Source organism: Sinocyclocheilus grahami, unplaced genomic scaffold, assembly GCF_001515645.1.
Source record: "Sinocyclocheilus grahami isolate Dianchi unplaced genomic scaffold, SAMN03320097.WGS_v1.1 scaffold1679.1, whole genome shotgun sequence".
Taxonomy (NCBI): domain Eukaryota; kingdom Metazoa; phylum Chordata; class Actinopteri; order Cypriniformes; family Cyprinidae; genus Sinocyclocheilus; species Sinocyclocheilus grahami.
Window position 1 is genome coordinate 138,189 of NW_015506858.1, and position 15,171 is coordinate 153,359.

General features: G+C 39.8%; 1 protein-coding gene across 1 annotated transcript in view; it reads right to left on the reverse strand.

Annotated features, from left to right (window-relative positions):
- The window catches only part of LOC107572000 (lysyl oxidase homolog 4), a 26,482-nt gene extending 13,134 nt beyond the window's left edge, over positions 1-13,348 (reverse strand). The window contains exons 1-8 of the mRNA XM_016258404.1: positions 13,115-13,348; positions 10,109-10,599; positions 9,161-9,375; positions 4,177-4,215; positions 3,889-4,099; positions 3,609-3,802; positions 2,527-2,650; positions 761-923 (exon numbers count right to left, since the gene is read on the reverse strand). Coding sequence (XP_016113890.1) covers positions 761-923; positions 2,527-2,650; positions 3,609-3,802; positions 3,889-4,099; positions 4,177-4,215; positions 9,161-9,375; positions 10,109-10,599; positions 13,115-13,343 — 1,666 coding nt within the window. The 5' untranslated portion in view covers positions 13,344-13,348. The remainder of the gene's footprint in view (positions 1-760; positions 924-2,526; positions 2,651-3,608; positions 3,803-3,888; positions 4,100-4,176; positions 4,216-9,160; positions 9,376-10,108; positions 10,600-13,114) is intronic.
- Between the last annotated feature and the right edge of the window lie 1,823 nt (positions 13,349-15,171).

Consider the following 15,171-nt stretch of genomic DNA (forward strand, 5'->3'; position numbering starts at 1 on the left):
CTTCTTGGTTTTCTCTGACACACTAACTCTGCAGCAGCTCTTCTTCTTGGTTTTCTCTGACGCACTAACTCTGCAGCAGCACTTCTTGGTTTTCTCTGACACACTAACTCTGCAGCAGCTCTTCTTCTTGGTTTTCTCTGATGCACTAACTCTGCAGCAGCTCTTCTTCTTCATCGTCTCGTCTGATGCACTCACTCAACCAAGCGCTCTAACCACGACCCCACCCCCCAACCATTCACATTTCTGTAGGCGGGAATTCTTTGTAATGATCTTCTAATGAGCCGCTTTGCGACATCACAAAGCCCGGAAACCAAGCGCTGTAGTCCAAACGAGCCGTTTGCTGTAGTTCTTGAAAATTGATTTTTAAAAAACTAAATATTTACTTTGGAGTGGACTTTGAGATCTGTAACTTTCTAGATCTTTTTTATGCCCAAACCTACACACTACACACTGACTAAAATTAAAAAAGTGAAAGAGCATAATAGGACCCCTTTAAGTCAGATTTTAAGTTAATATTTCAATAATTTATTAACAGATTTGCATGTTCATGGGTAATGATTATATGACATGCAAGTAAACTGATCAAATGTGTGTGTGTGTGTGAGAGAGAGTGTGTGTGTGTGTGTGTGTGTGTGTGTGAGAGAGTGTGTGTGTGTGTGAGAGAGAGAGAGAGAGAATGTGAGTGTGTGCGTGTGAGAGAGAGTGTGTGTGTGTGTGTGTGTGTGAGAGAGAGTGTGTGTGTGTTGAGGTGTGCTCGTACCGTCCGCACAGGTGACTCCGGCGGCTCCGCCTCCGCCTCCTCGTGGGCAGTACACCTGTGTGTTCCTGTGGCACTGCTGGATGGAGATCTCGGTGCCGATGCAGTGAGTTCCGCTCAGAAGCACGTCCTCGGACCCGGAGCTGCTGGGCCAGAACCAGGTCTCCTGCGGGACGGACCGAACACGAGACTGAATCCGCAGGAATCCACCCAGAGTCTAATAACGGCCGCTATTACAGCTAATTCATGCACATTATCAAATCTTTTCCACGTTCCTCTCCACCGTCTATTTAGCGAGAGCCGCTTTTAAACAGGCTTTAATAATAGTGCAAATGTGCTCCGGTCCAGCGGCTCTATTTTGGGTTTGGTTTCTCTCTGGTTTCCTGCTCTTTCCCTGAATCTGTGCAGGGCTGTAATTACCTCTGCATGGGAAACAACAGTCCTGCGGGTGTAAGCAGTGACAGTGAAACACATTCAGCTCTCCATTACTGAATAATCTGACACTGAATGAGCAGCTTGACATGATCATGTTCTGTTGTGTCTGATTTCAATGTGTGATTATTCAGTAGTCGCTCATAAGGGTCTCTTCAAGCTTCAAGCACAATAACAGTCGAGCTGAGAGAGTCTGTGCTAATAAACACACCAACAAACCTTTGGCACAAAGAAATCACATTTCTGACAACAGCAGCGTCTCTGAGCAAATGCACAAATCCTATTGGTTGACCAGTTTTTTCACAGTGTGATGACAAAGAGATTAGAACAATCTCCATAACAAATGTCGCACTAGCTATGTTTCCATCTACCTATTTTTATGCAAATTTGGGGATATTGCATGAAAAACGCTGGATGATAAGATGGCAAGATACGCACGAGTTCTAAAAAACGTATGCACTCAACTGAGTCGGATCATTTTTTTTATCAGATACGAATTTGCATAAACTACGATGAACACATTTACCGAATAAATTCCGCATTGCGCATCTGACTCTACATCAACCGATCATGTGACTGTATAACTGGATTAACCAGCACATCGATCCCATCGCACACCGTCTCAAATACTGTGTTAATCATTTTGAAACACCTGAGCCAAAGTCCATCATCTAACTGATTTAGTGTAATTATCTATCAGAACTGTCTTACATGATTGATTCCCAAACATCAGGCATCCGAATGCAAGGTCACATGACACGTGTTTGTTATTTATAAGAAGTCATATATTATGTTGGATAAAAGAGTCACAAGTTTGTTTCTCCAGGTTGCAGCAACTTTCAAATTTACTATTAATACCTTGCGCCAGTTTCCAAGAAAGTCACGATTTTATTCTCTTGAACACATGGGATGGAGGTTGGGGTTTATTCACATATGTTTTATGCGATATTCAAATTTTTCATAGCCAAAGTAGCAACTTTGGATGGAAACGTAGCTACTGACGGCCAGTGTTGGGAAAAGTTACTTTTAAAAGTAATGCACTACAATATTGCGTTACTCCCTTAAAAAAGTAACTAATTACATTACTTAGTTACGTTTTATGGAAAGTAATGCGTTACGTTACTTTTGCGTTACTTTTTAAATCTAGGCAGGGTTTGCTTGTTTATTTTTAATATAAAAAGTTATATTTTTTGGCAAATGTAAAAGCCCTTTCACAACAAAAGTGAAATGAATACGCCTCAGGCGGAAGGAAATGTAAATTCACGTCTGTACAGTACGCAGAATAAGAAAGTTCAACACTCTTCAGCAATAAAAAAAGAACAAATGCTATCACGTACCTGATGGGCTCTGGAAGCGAAGCCGAAGCCGAGCTGTCGACACACCACCATGGCTTCATTAATGCCCCAGTTCGTATTGTGTTCGGCAGACAACTGCAACTGGCCTGCATGTGTGATGTGGACACTGGATTCAGTAAATTACACACACGGGCCAAATGGAAGCATTTAATAGAGATGGGACGGAGAGACACATGAGTATGGACGAGACTCCCTGTAATTAGTGCACGGTTGGGTCATGAAGTCACCAGCAAACGTGTCTCTTACTCTCCTCATCACCACTGAAGAACAGGCTGACAGCGTATAATTCAGAACATTTACCCTGAAAATAGAGGCATTCAAACACCAGGGCAAAACCCCAAACCTGAGACGATGGAACAAATGACAGCATGTTGGGAACTCATCATCATCATGCTGATGTATTGTTGTGATGTGCATGGTCAGCGCTAAGCATTCAGGGCCCTTGTGTTCCACAACATCTGAGTAACTCAGTGAGTCTCCAGACTGGTTTATGCTGGTTAGTCCTGGACTAACTGCTGGACCAATGTTACACCACACATACTTGTCAATAAGCCTAGCCTCTCTGCTGAAAGTCTGAAAATTAATAAATGAAGACAAGAAGACTATTTCTTTTAACACTTTTTATAGTATTTTTTAAATATAAGTTAGAAGAATTGTTAGGGTTACAAATATTTTTATTTTGTTTAATTTTTTTAAATTAAAAACAGTAATAATAATAATCCAATTATTATTATGATTTTATAGTCATATTGATATATAATCACAATTTTATGGGCCAGATCGTGCAGGGTTAGGAATATTTCCTATTTTGTTTAATACTTTTATTTAGTAATAGTTTGCAAGTAGATTTTGTCCCAAAACCGTGCAGCCCAAACGGCAGTGTTCCCACAGGAGCACGAAGACTGAACTAAACATTCCCATCGCAGCGTCTGAACTGCGTCTGTGTGAGTGTGTCATGTGTTCTGTTTAGACTGGCTGAGAAACTCAAACCCTGACCCATCAGCCACTGGGAAAGAGGAAATAGCATTGAAACCAGCGGCTCGTATCAGCTCTGAATCTTTTACCATGGTGAGGAGTCATTACCTTGACCCATGAGCGCTCCTCGCGGGGCCTCTCTGGCCGAGCCGAAGCCCAGCTCTCTGCACACCACGCTGGCCGCTGTTAGATCCCACAGATGGTCACACACGGTCCCCCACTTACCCTCGCGGAGCACCTCCACCCGGCCCTCGCCCAGCCGCGCTCCGGCCTTCAGACGCACCTCCGCCTGCGGGAACACACAGTCACATGAGCCGCGTCCCCGGAGCCAGTGCTCACAGCTGGAGCTGGACTGTGTGCGGCACTCACGTTCAGAGGGGGCAGAGCCTGCAGGTGTCTGGAGGCGGAGCTTCTGGAGAACTGAGCGCCGGGAACGCAGCGCACCACCGCGTGCATCGCTCCGGCGCAGGGGACGTCGTGCCGTGGGACGGAGAGCTGCGCCCGACACTGCGCCAGAGACACCTCTGTACCCAAACACTGAACCCGCTCGACCCAGAACGCCTTCTTACTGACCGCAGACCTGCAGACACACACACATCACTCTGAGAGTCCGTTCTTACACACAGCACTGACGACAAACAGCACATGAAGCCGTACCTTGCGGCTGGATCCTCCAACTTTGAGTCCCACAGTTTCCTGAAACGACACAAATGAGCCAATAAATAGGATTGGACTAAATAAACAGGCTTCGCATGAGCGCCAGAGCTTGTTTGTGTGTACCATATATATGATTGTAAAGCGCTTTGGGTGTGCAGCAATACACAATAAAGCGCTATATAAATGCCTCATTCATTCATCTCAGACACACATAAATACAGCTGTGGTCACAATTATTGGCCCCCTTGGTAACAAATTCACAAAAAATTTTTATTTCCTAATGAGGTTTCCCCCCGTGTTCAATTAGATTTTTGTGAATTTTTTGAATGAAAGATCAATTGGACACACAATGAAGATTTATTTTTACAGCCTTCATTGCTCATATTTACCAAGGGGGCCAATAACTCTGACTGTATATATATATATATATATATAGCATGGTCAGCGAGCAGTAGATGGTAAATAAACTCTCTGGAAACACTCTGGGACGTTCTGCTGGGTTTGTGGTCAGCAGACGTTCACACACAGATCTCCCCGTTCTCAAAGCTGAGCCAAAACTGCTCATGCTTGTGTTTCCCGTCCATATATCAGACACAGCGGAATGAGGCCCAGGTGCATTCTGGTCTAGAATCTGAAACACAGCAGCGTCTGAGTATCAGCCAAATAAACCTAACGGACAGAACGAGAGACAAGAACAGCACAAAACACCAGCATTCATGTTTTCCTGCGCTTTCCTGTAGTTTGGCACTCGCAACACCAAGATTGTAAGTTTGATTCCCAGGGAAAGCAAGAACTGATTAAAGCAAAAGTGTCCCCTGAATGCAGTGCAGGTCACTGGCCAAAGGCATTCAGGTAAGCTGATTGGCTGACACGTCTATGGGGGCGGGGTTTAGGAGAGGCTGCAGTGATGACGTATTTTCAGAGGAAACCCAACAGGATTTTTCCATTGGCTTTTTTGGATTGTTGCGGAAAATAATGTTTTGTTCATTATAATAATCTTCACAAATTATACACAACTTTTGAAGCCTGTGATCAAACAGTTAAATATATGTGTATGTAACACTGTTGTTGTAATTTCGGCCGCATCTGAAATAGGTCACACCATTGATATTACCTGAGAAGTTAAAGAAATACTCTAGAAAACATCTAATAGATGTGTGGAGTAAGAACATATAAGAGCCGAAGTGTTAGAAACACACGAGCAGATTCAGCCGAATGATAAAGTTTATCCTCTTTAACTTTATGTAGTTCTGCTGTTTTGTGTTCTTTATCTGCTCTTTTTACTTTGACTATCACTATATAGACTCACACAATCACTAAATGCTAAAATGCAGCTTGTTTCTGGGTTTCGGTCCACAAAAATACATCATCCTGCAGGATTATACAGCGGCAGGTTAAACAGAAGAGCTGAGACGACCGTCCTAACGAGTCACTGAATTAAAGCAGCCGTTAAAACACCCAGAAGCACCTGCTGGAACACACAGAGCTCTCGGTGTCGCATGGAAACACAACAAACTAACAGAAACACCACATAGCATTGTGTTTCTGGAAACGGTGAGAGCAGCATGTATGTATATATATATATATATATATATATATATATATGGTCTGTCTGAGCGCTGGTGGTCTGCTCTGGTGGGCAGCATGACTTTAGGAAACCACTTATTTGCCACATCAACAGATCCATGCAGAGCTGTGATTGGCTGAGAGCAGTCACATGACCCAAGAGCAGCCCAGAGCCACAGACACATCAAGATCAGAAGAGCTGAAGAAGCATTAGTGATCGTCAGAAACACACCAGACACTCAGTCTGTTTAGATCACATCACACGCCTGTCTGCACACACACACACACACACACTCTTTCTCTCTCTCTCTCTCTCACACACACACACACACACTCACACGCACGCACACACACACACTCTCTCTCTCTCTCACACACACACACACACACACACACACACACACTCACACACACACACAGACACACACGCACGCACACACACACACACACACACACACACGTCTAACGCTCAGCAGGCTCTACAAGCAGCACTCCTATACACATTCTCTACACACAGCAAAAATTATACATGTTTCTGCACAAAATATATGTTTTAAACAGTGAAGCTTAAGGAAATATATTTTTTAAATTTAAAATATTTTTAGTTTCAACCAAAATATATTTCAGAATGTATTTCAGGGGCAAGAAAATACATTTCCTATATATATATATATATACACACATACAACCTCAATTCCAGAAAAGTTGGGACGTTTTGTGAAATGCCATAAAATCACATGCATCATATGTTCACATTGTTCTAGGCAAAAAAAAAATACAATTTGACTTCAAATGTGATGAATGTGAATTAAAAAAAATTTTTTTTTTAGATTGAAATATGTGGGGGACAAAGTATATTTTTAAATGCTTTGTAAAATATACAGTATATTAAATATTTTTTCAAAAAAATAGATTGGTAAAAAAATAGTAAATATATTTTGAAACTTATTTTTTTAAATATATTTTTGGCCACACTTTGAAATATATAAAATTTTTTATTTTTTTTGCCGTAAGGGTCTGATGACTTTAACAACCTGTTTTGTCCAAAAAGTGGCTATTCAGTGTGTTTATGCAATCTGTGTCAAACTAATTCTGATATTTAAATATAAAGATCTGACGATTAGATTTAATCCATAACACAACACCAGAGAACTGCTCTTTACTCTCATGGCCTGGAATGCAAACACATTTAATCTACATCTAAAGTCAAACTAGTGAGTTTCTTCCAAGGTGCTTTTTCTCACAATGAACAGAGTTTAAACGAAGCAACAGACAGAAACGAGCGGAGACGGGTGGAGCACTGAAGCAGCTGTTAAACATCCCTCGCAGAAGCACAGAGTCTCACTGCGGCTGGAGGTTCATATAGACCGCGCAGAACGAGAGAAAGAGAGACTCAAACCCGTCACTTAGATCACGAATCTGAAGAGATTTGCAGAAAACAAGACGGATTCTGAGGAAGAGCAGCACTTGCATCGTATCTGCTCTGAGACTGTAACGAGACGTGAGAGTCAACTAAAGGTCAAAACTATTCAGTCTATTCCGGACCACATGAATACTGCTTATTAAAACTTTCTCTCAGTGCTGCAGTGGGCTGAAAAACACACAGAACGCGTCTTTGCGTCTAAAAAAAGAGAGTCTTTTGCAGAATTTCGAACACATTCAAGTTAAAATGTTAAACTTTTAAACGTCTAAAACGTGTCACATGTCTATAAACCTTGTGTTTTTCTTCATTCCCCTGCCACAAAACGTCATTTTGATCCCATACGGCAAAAATTTTTTATTTTTGAGGCCACAATATATTTTAAAATACATGCTAAATATATGTATTTTATAAGCTTGATGAAATATATGTTTGAAATATGAATTCTTGCTGATTTATATTCAAGTGTGTTACATATTCACACGTGTTATAGTCAACAAAGTTTTTCTTCCAAAATGTGTATGTAATATATTTATATATATTTTTTGGAAATTTGTTACTCACACACACACACAGACACACACGCACGCACACACACACACACACACACACACACGTCTAACGCTCAGCAGGCTCTACAAGCAGCACTCCTATACACATTCTCTACACACAGCAAAAATTATACATGTTTCTGCACAAAATATATGTTTTAAACAGTGAAGCTTAAGGAAATATATTTTTTAAATTTAAAATATTTTTAGTTTCAACCAAAATATATTTCAGAATGTATTTCAGGGGCAAGAAAATACATTTCCTATATATATATATATATACACACATACAACCTCAATTCCAGAAAAGTTGGGACGTTTTGTGAAATGCCATAAAATCACATGCATCATATGTTCACATTGTTCTAGGCAAAAAAAAAATACAATTTGACTTCAAATGTGATGAATGTGAATTAAAAAAAATTTTTTTTTTAGATTGAAATATGTGGGGGACAAAGTATATTTTTAAATGCTTTGTAAAATATACAGTATATTAAATATTTTTTCAAAAAAATAGATTGGTAAAAAAATAGTAAATATATTTTGAAACTTATTTTTTTAAATATATTTTTGGCCACACTTTGAAATATATAAAAACGAATTTGATTTTTTTTAAAATTATTTTATTATTTTGGTACATCAAGTTAAACTACATTAAAATGAGAAATGTTGCAAGACATGTTTTTATATTTTATTTACTAATTGTTTTAATTTAAGTAGTGTTAGTGACCATGGCATTATTAATATACGTTTATAGTTTTTGATAATATTTCGAATTAGACTTTTATTTGATATTTTCTGTTCTTATTTTAATTGTAGGTGTTTTTGCCATTTTTAGTAGTTTTTATAATATTTTTTAAAATTAATTTTTTGTCACTTTTAATTTTAGTTAAACTACATTAAACTGAGAAATGTTGCCATGGCAACTAGTTAAAATAAGTTCTTAAAAAAGATTACGTTTTTATATTTTATTTTATTTCAGTCAACATTTATTATACATTTTTTTTACCTTTTTAAACAAGTTTAAGTTTCTATATTTTGTTTTATTTCAGTTAATATTTATAATTTTTTTAAATTAGATTTTTAACTTAACTATAATATCCCTGGTTTCAGTGGTGCTGAAAGACACCAAATACTGAGACATTCTCACATTTCATGTTTCACATCAGCTTTCATTGACGTATAATTTGTTAAAATGTGCATTCAATTAGAAAAATGCAAAATATAAGCACTTTCTCTAGTGCTCTGAGACTTTTGAAATCAAATGTTTTTTATATTTTATTTTATTTACCAACATAAATTTTTTTATCGTTTTATTTAAGTTTCAGTTTCAGTTTTAGTTTACTATAATAACCCTAGTTAGTACACCATGGAGGCTGGTTTATTGCTGATCCAAAATGATCTAGGATCTTCTGGAAGCCATGTAACACAGAGCGCACATACTCACCGGTACACGCGTGTGTCGAGCTGCTCCGCTGACGGGAATCCCAGCATGCCACACACTACACGACTGCTGCTGAGATCCCAGCCCACACTACACACCTGCCTCCATTTCCCAGCATGCCTCACCTCCAGCACACCCTCCGTCACCATGGCAGCGCTCCGAGCGGTGCTCAGAACGGCTCGGAGACGCACCTCGTCCAGCCGGAGCGACCCAGACGACTGAGAGAGACACGGACAAACAGAGTTTATTCAACCTTTAGATAAAACGTGTTTTTTGTTAAGTATCATATTTGATCCGTCAGGCTATTATGGCTATGATATAGTGAGAATATGAAAGAAAAAACCCCAGCTTGATTTATTCAGAGCCTCAAACAGAGCAAAAATATACAATTTGCTCTAAACGACTGCGGTTTACAGCATGTTTACACTGCTAGTCTTCAATTACATGACTCTGTTAACCGCTGGAAAAACTGAGTTTAGTAGGTCAACCAACTAATGACCACGTTGGATCATCTAGAAACCATCTAAAACCTGGAATATTTATTTTCAGGATTCACAGATGAATAGAACGTTCAAAAGAACGGCACTTTGTAACATTATAAATGTCTTTACTGTCACTTTTAATCAATTTAATGCATCCTTGCTGAATAAAAGTATCTATTTCTTTTTTAAATTATACTTACCCCAAACTTTTGAACGGAAAAATATCAGGCAGCACAACATTGATAATAATCAGAAATGTTTCTAATAAATCAGCATATTATACTGATTTCTGAAGATCATGTGACACTGAAGACTGGAGGAATGATGCTGAAAATACAGCTGCACATCACAGAAATACATTACACTTTAACAGAGATTCACAGCTGTTTTACATTGTAATAATATTTCACATTTTTACTCTATTTTTGATCAAATAAATGCAGCCGTGGTGAGCAGAAGAGACTCTGACCTGCTCGTCCAGATCCATCCTGTTACTGTGCTCCACCGGCTCGGGACTGTAGACCGGCTCCGGCGCTGGCGCTGGTCTCTCAGGGTTTCGTGCGGTCTGAGCGGGCGTCACGTCCTGCGCTCGTCTGTAGGAGGCTCTGCTGCGCAGGAAGTCCGGGATCTGGTGTCCCCGCGGGGTGACGGCGCTCTCGAACCCGTTCCTGTGCAGCTGGATGTGATGGCCGGTGAGCTGCGGTGAGGACGGGCCGCGGCCGCCGCGGTGGAGGCCGATCTCGTGCCCGCGTTGAGGAGCGTTCGAGACCAGGTTAGAGATCTGAGGTGAAGGAGGCTCTTGGTACCGGGGGACGTGACCCTGGTTGGGTGGATCCGGACTGCAGACGACTCCCAGGTCTTCAGCGTGAGTGCAGTCGCTCACACCCCAGCCATTCGACCGGCACTCCGACAGAGAGCTCTCGCCGCCCGAACACCAGACGTTATCCAGCCAGACCGGACCTGAACACACCAGAACCAGAGTGTGCTGACGGAGCCACTGAGCAAACACTGAGACCAGTGAAGTCAACACGAGGCATTCACCACCTGTTTGACTCGCACGATCAATTTATGAGTGAAAAAAGGGATTCACATGATCAACTGATGGCATGGTGAAAGTGTGTCTGGATGATCAATAGGACTATAATCAATAACAGGCACAGTATTAAAGCGCTTTATAAAATACGGATTGTACGGAAGCTTAATTCTGCTATGGAATATACAGTATATATATATAGGGTACAACAAAGCTGAAGGTGCCTTTGATATTATTTCCCTCTAAAGCACTAAATGGCGTAGCACTTTCCAAAACATCCGCTTTTCAAGATGCACCTGTAGATTTGTCCGATCCTTGCAAATGAGCTTAGTTGATCTAATATTTGATGTTTTTTAAAATGTTGTAGATTTAAGTAGCAAATGAGAATCGCTAAAATTATTGAATATATTCTGAGACAAAGGTCTTCTTTATGATTTTCAGTTTTGTTTAAGATAATTAAAGCAACAGTTTTCAAATAAGGAAAGAATATGTAAAAGTATGGTGTTTGGGGTATAAAGCGCCCTGCTGTTGGGGCTAAAGGCGCAGTAATTAACATGATAATTAATAGATGGCTGACTTTTCATTTTTTTAGATGATGGTTAGATTCAGATGTAAATATCATATATAATGTTGAGTGTCCATATTAGAGATAATCACCATGTTTAGAATGAAACCATCATATTTAAAAACATGATATTAATCATAGCATATAATAAAATAGAATTAGTTGTTACTCTAAATCTATATTCAGTTGTTATAGGATCTCCTTCGATGCTTTCAGAATCTTTACTTTTTAAAATGATTTTGTTTCTGTATTTTAAAATATACAGTATGTTTTATATTAACATTTTTTTAATGACAGTATATTTATTGAACAAAAATGCATTATTTTATTTATCAAAATAAGCAGAATATAGTACAAACTTTGCTAAAGTGATTGTTTTGATCAAGTATTAACTTAAAAGCATTATTTTAGCTGAAGTATATTGTGTGGGGTAACAGGCCACCTCATACATTTATAAGATTTGTAAACAAAATAAACGACTTGTATGATTTATTTTCACACAAAATCTGTTGCTCCATTAATGTTCAATACAAGCGTATATTTGCTCTGCAATCGTTTTTTTCTTAGGGGGTGCCTTTAGCCCTGTTGTACCCTATATATATATACTCATACATTTATAAGATTTGTAAACAAAATAAACGACTTGTATGATTTATTTTCACACAAAATCTGTTGCTCCATTAATGTTCAATACAAGCGTATATTTGCTCTGCAATCGTTTTTTCTTAGGGGGTGCCTTTAGCCCTGTTGTACCCTATATATATATAAAAGGTACTTGCAACTTTTTGTTTTAATTAGATTTTTTTTCTCAGAATTGTGAGTTTTTATCTCAATTAATATCTCAAAATTGTCAGACATAAACTTGAAATTCTGAGAAAAAAGTTGGAATTCTTAATTTACATCTCACAATTCATAACTCGCATTTTTTAGATATGAACTGGAAATTCTAAGAAAAAAGATGGAATTGTGAGTTTACATCTCGCAATAAATGATGCACAATTAATAATTTGCAATTGTTAGATATAAACTTGAAATTCTGAGTTTACATTTTGCGATTAATAACTTGCAATTAATAACTCGCAAATTGCAATATATAAATTCACAATTGTGAGGAAAAAGAGTGAATTATGCGATAAAAAGTCGCAAATAACATTTTAAAGTGCCCCTACTATGGATTTCTGAAAATGAGCTTTCATGCCGTGTGTAACAGCTCTAAGTGAATGAAAACATCCGGCAAAGCTTTAAATCTGAAAGTGCACCGTGTATAAACTTATTGTCTCTCAAAAGAAAGAGTCGACTCTGAATCATTGAAACGAGTCGTTTTTAAAACGAATCCCAAGCCGCTTCATCTTGACGTCATCATGAAGCATTAGCATACTGCCCGCCCACGTGTTGGTCTTTTCGAGTTGGTCTGAATAAAAATGCAAATTCATTCTTTGCCACTAGGTGTCTCTTTTGGAGCAGTAAAATAGCGATTTCCCCGGTAACGCTGTTCACAAAGCAGCACTGCGCTCACAAACCCTGCTTTATCAGGCATCACAGGCGAGATGACGTTAAAATGAGACTAATCAGACCAATCACCGCAGATTAGCGTCACGCAAAGCAAAGGTTTGGAAAAATTAATGGTTGAGCGAATAGTTTGGGAGTCGATGAGCAAATAAGGTAAAAATAAATGCATATTATAAGACAATGAGAGTGTTTTTTGACCTTGCCTGCATGTCAACCTGTTGTTAGGAACTCCCAAAACTAAAATATGACACTTTAAGGCCGGGAACATGTCGTAAGTGATTTTATGTTTCTCTGTTTTTCCCCATCATCATCATCATCATCATCATCATCATCATCATCCTCACTGAACGCCGAGCAGAGATGCTTACCGCGGCCCTCGCCGAACTTGGCGCTGTGAGCCCAGGTGAGTCCGCGGGAAAAGCCCAGTTCGCGACACACCACGTTGGCCAGATTGATGTTGACCTCGTCGTCACACACGGTTCCCCACGCACCGTTATACAGCACCTCCAGCCGGCCCTCGAACCTGTTCCTGCCGCCCTCCAGACGCAGCTGGAGCCCCGGGACCCCACGCGCGAGCGGAGCGACGGTGAGGAGCATCAGCATCAGCATCATCTTCATCTTCTCCTCCTGTGCTCGGACACATGCATTACACATCAACCTCTGAAGCGCTTGGGATCCTGCCATCACATGCACTCAGAGCTGATGAGCCCAGAGCCCAGAGCCCAGAGCCCAGAGCACAGAGCACGAGACGTTACAATTACAACATTCTCAGCTTATACCTCGCAATAACTCAACTTAAAAGCATTATTTTAGCTGAAGTATATTGTGTGGGGTAACAGGCCACCTCATACATTTATAAGATTTGTAAACAAAATAAACGACTTGTATGATTTATTTTCACACAAAATCTGTTGCTCCATTAATGTTCAATACAAGCGTATATTTGCTCTGCAATCGTTTTTTTCTTAGGGGGTGCCTTTAGCCCTGTTGTACCCTATATATATATATAAAAGGTACTTGCAACTTTTTGTTTTAATTAGATTTTTTTTCTCAGAATTGTGAGTTTTTATCTCAATTAATATCTCAAAATTGTCAGACATAAACTTGAAATTCTGAGAAAAAAGTTGGAATTCTTAATTTACATCTCACAATTCATAACTCGCATTTTTTAGATATGAACTGGAAATTCTAAGAAAAAAGATGGAATTGTGAGTTTACATCTCGCAATAAATGATGCACAATTAATAATTTGCAATTGTTAGATATAAACTTGAAATTCTGAGTTTACATTTTGCGATTAATAACTTGCAATTAATAACTCGCAAATTGCAATATATAAATTCACAATTGTGAGGAAAAAGAGTGAATTATGCGATAAAAAGTCGCAAATAACATTTTAAAGTGCCCCTACTATGGATTTCTGAAAATGAGCTTTCATGCCGTGTGTAACAGCTCTAAGTGAATGAAAACATCCGGCAAAGCTTTAAATCTGAAAGTGCACCGTGTATAAACTTATTGTCTCTCAAAAGAAAGAGTCGACTCTGAATCATTGAAACGAGTCGTTTTTAAAACGAATCCCAAGCCGCTTCATCTTGACGTCATCATGAAGCATTAGCATACTGCCCGCCCACGTGTTGGTCTTTTCGAGTTGGTCTGAATAAAAATGCAAATTCATTCTTTGCCACTAGGTGTCTCTTTTGGAGCAGTAAAATAGCGATTTCCCCGGTAACGCTGTTCACAAAGCAGCACTGCGCTCACAAACCCTGCTTTATCAGGCATCACAGGCGAGATGACGTTAAAATGAGACTAATCAGACCAATCACCGCAGATTAGCGTCACGCAAAGCAAAGGTTTGGAAAAATTAATGGTTGAGCGAATAGTTTGGGAGTCGATGAGCAAATAAGGTAAAAATAAATGCATATTATAAGACAATGAGAGTGTTTTTTGACCTTGCCTGCATGTCAACCTGTTGTTAGGAACTCCCAAAACTAAAATATGACACTTTAAGGCCGGGAACATGTCGTAAGTGATTTTATGTTTCTCTGTTTTTCCCCATCATCATCATCATCATCATCATCATCATCATCATCCTCACTGAACGCCGAGCAGAGATGCTTACCGCGGCCCTCGCCGAACTTGGCGCTGTGAGCCCAGGTGAGTCCGCGGGAAAAGCCCAGTTCGCGACACACCACGTTGGCCAGATTGATGTTGACCTCGTCGTCACACACGGTTCCCCACGCACCGTTATACAGCACCTCCAGCCGGCCCTCGAACCTGTTCCTGCCGCCCTCCAGACGCAGCTGGAGCCCCGGGACCCCACGCGCGAGCGGAGCGACGGTGAGGAGCATCAGCATCAGCATCATCTTCATCTTCTCCTCCTGTGCTCGGACACATGCATTACACATCAACCTCTGAAGCGCTTGGG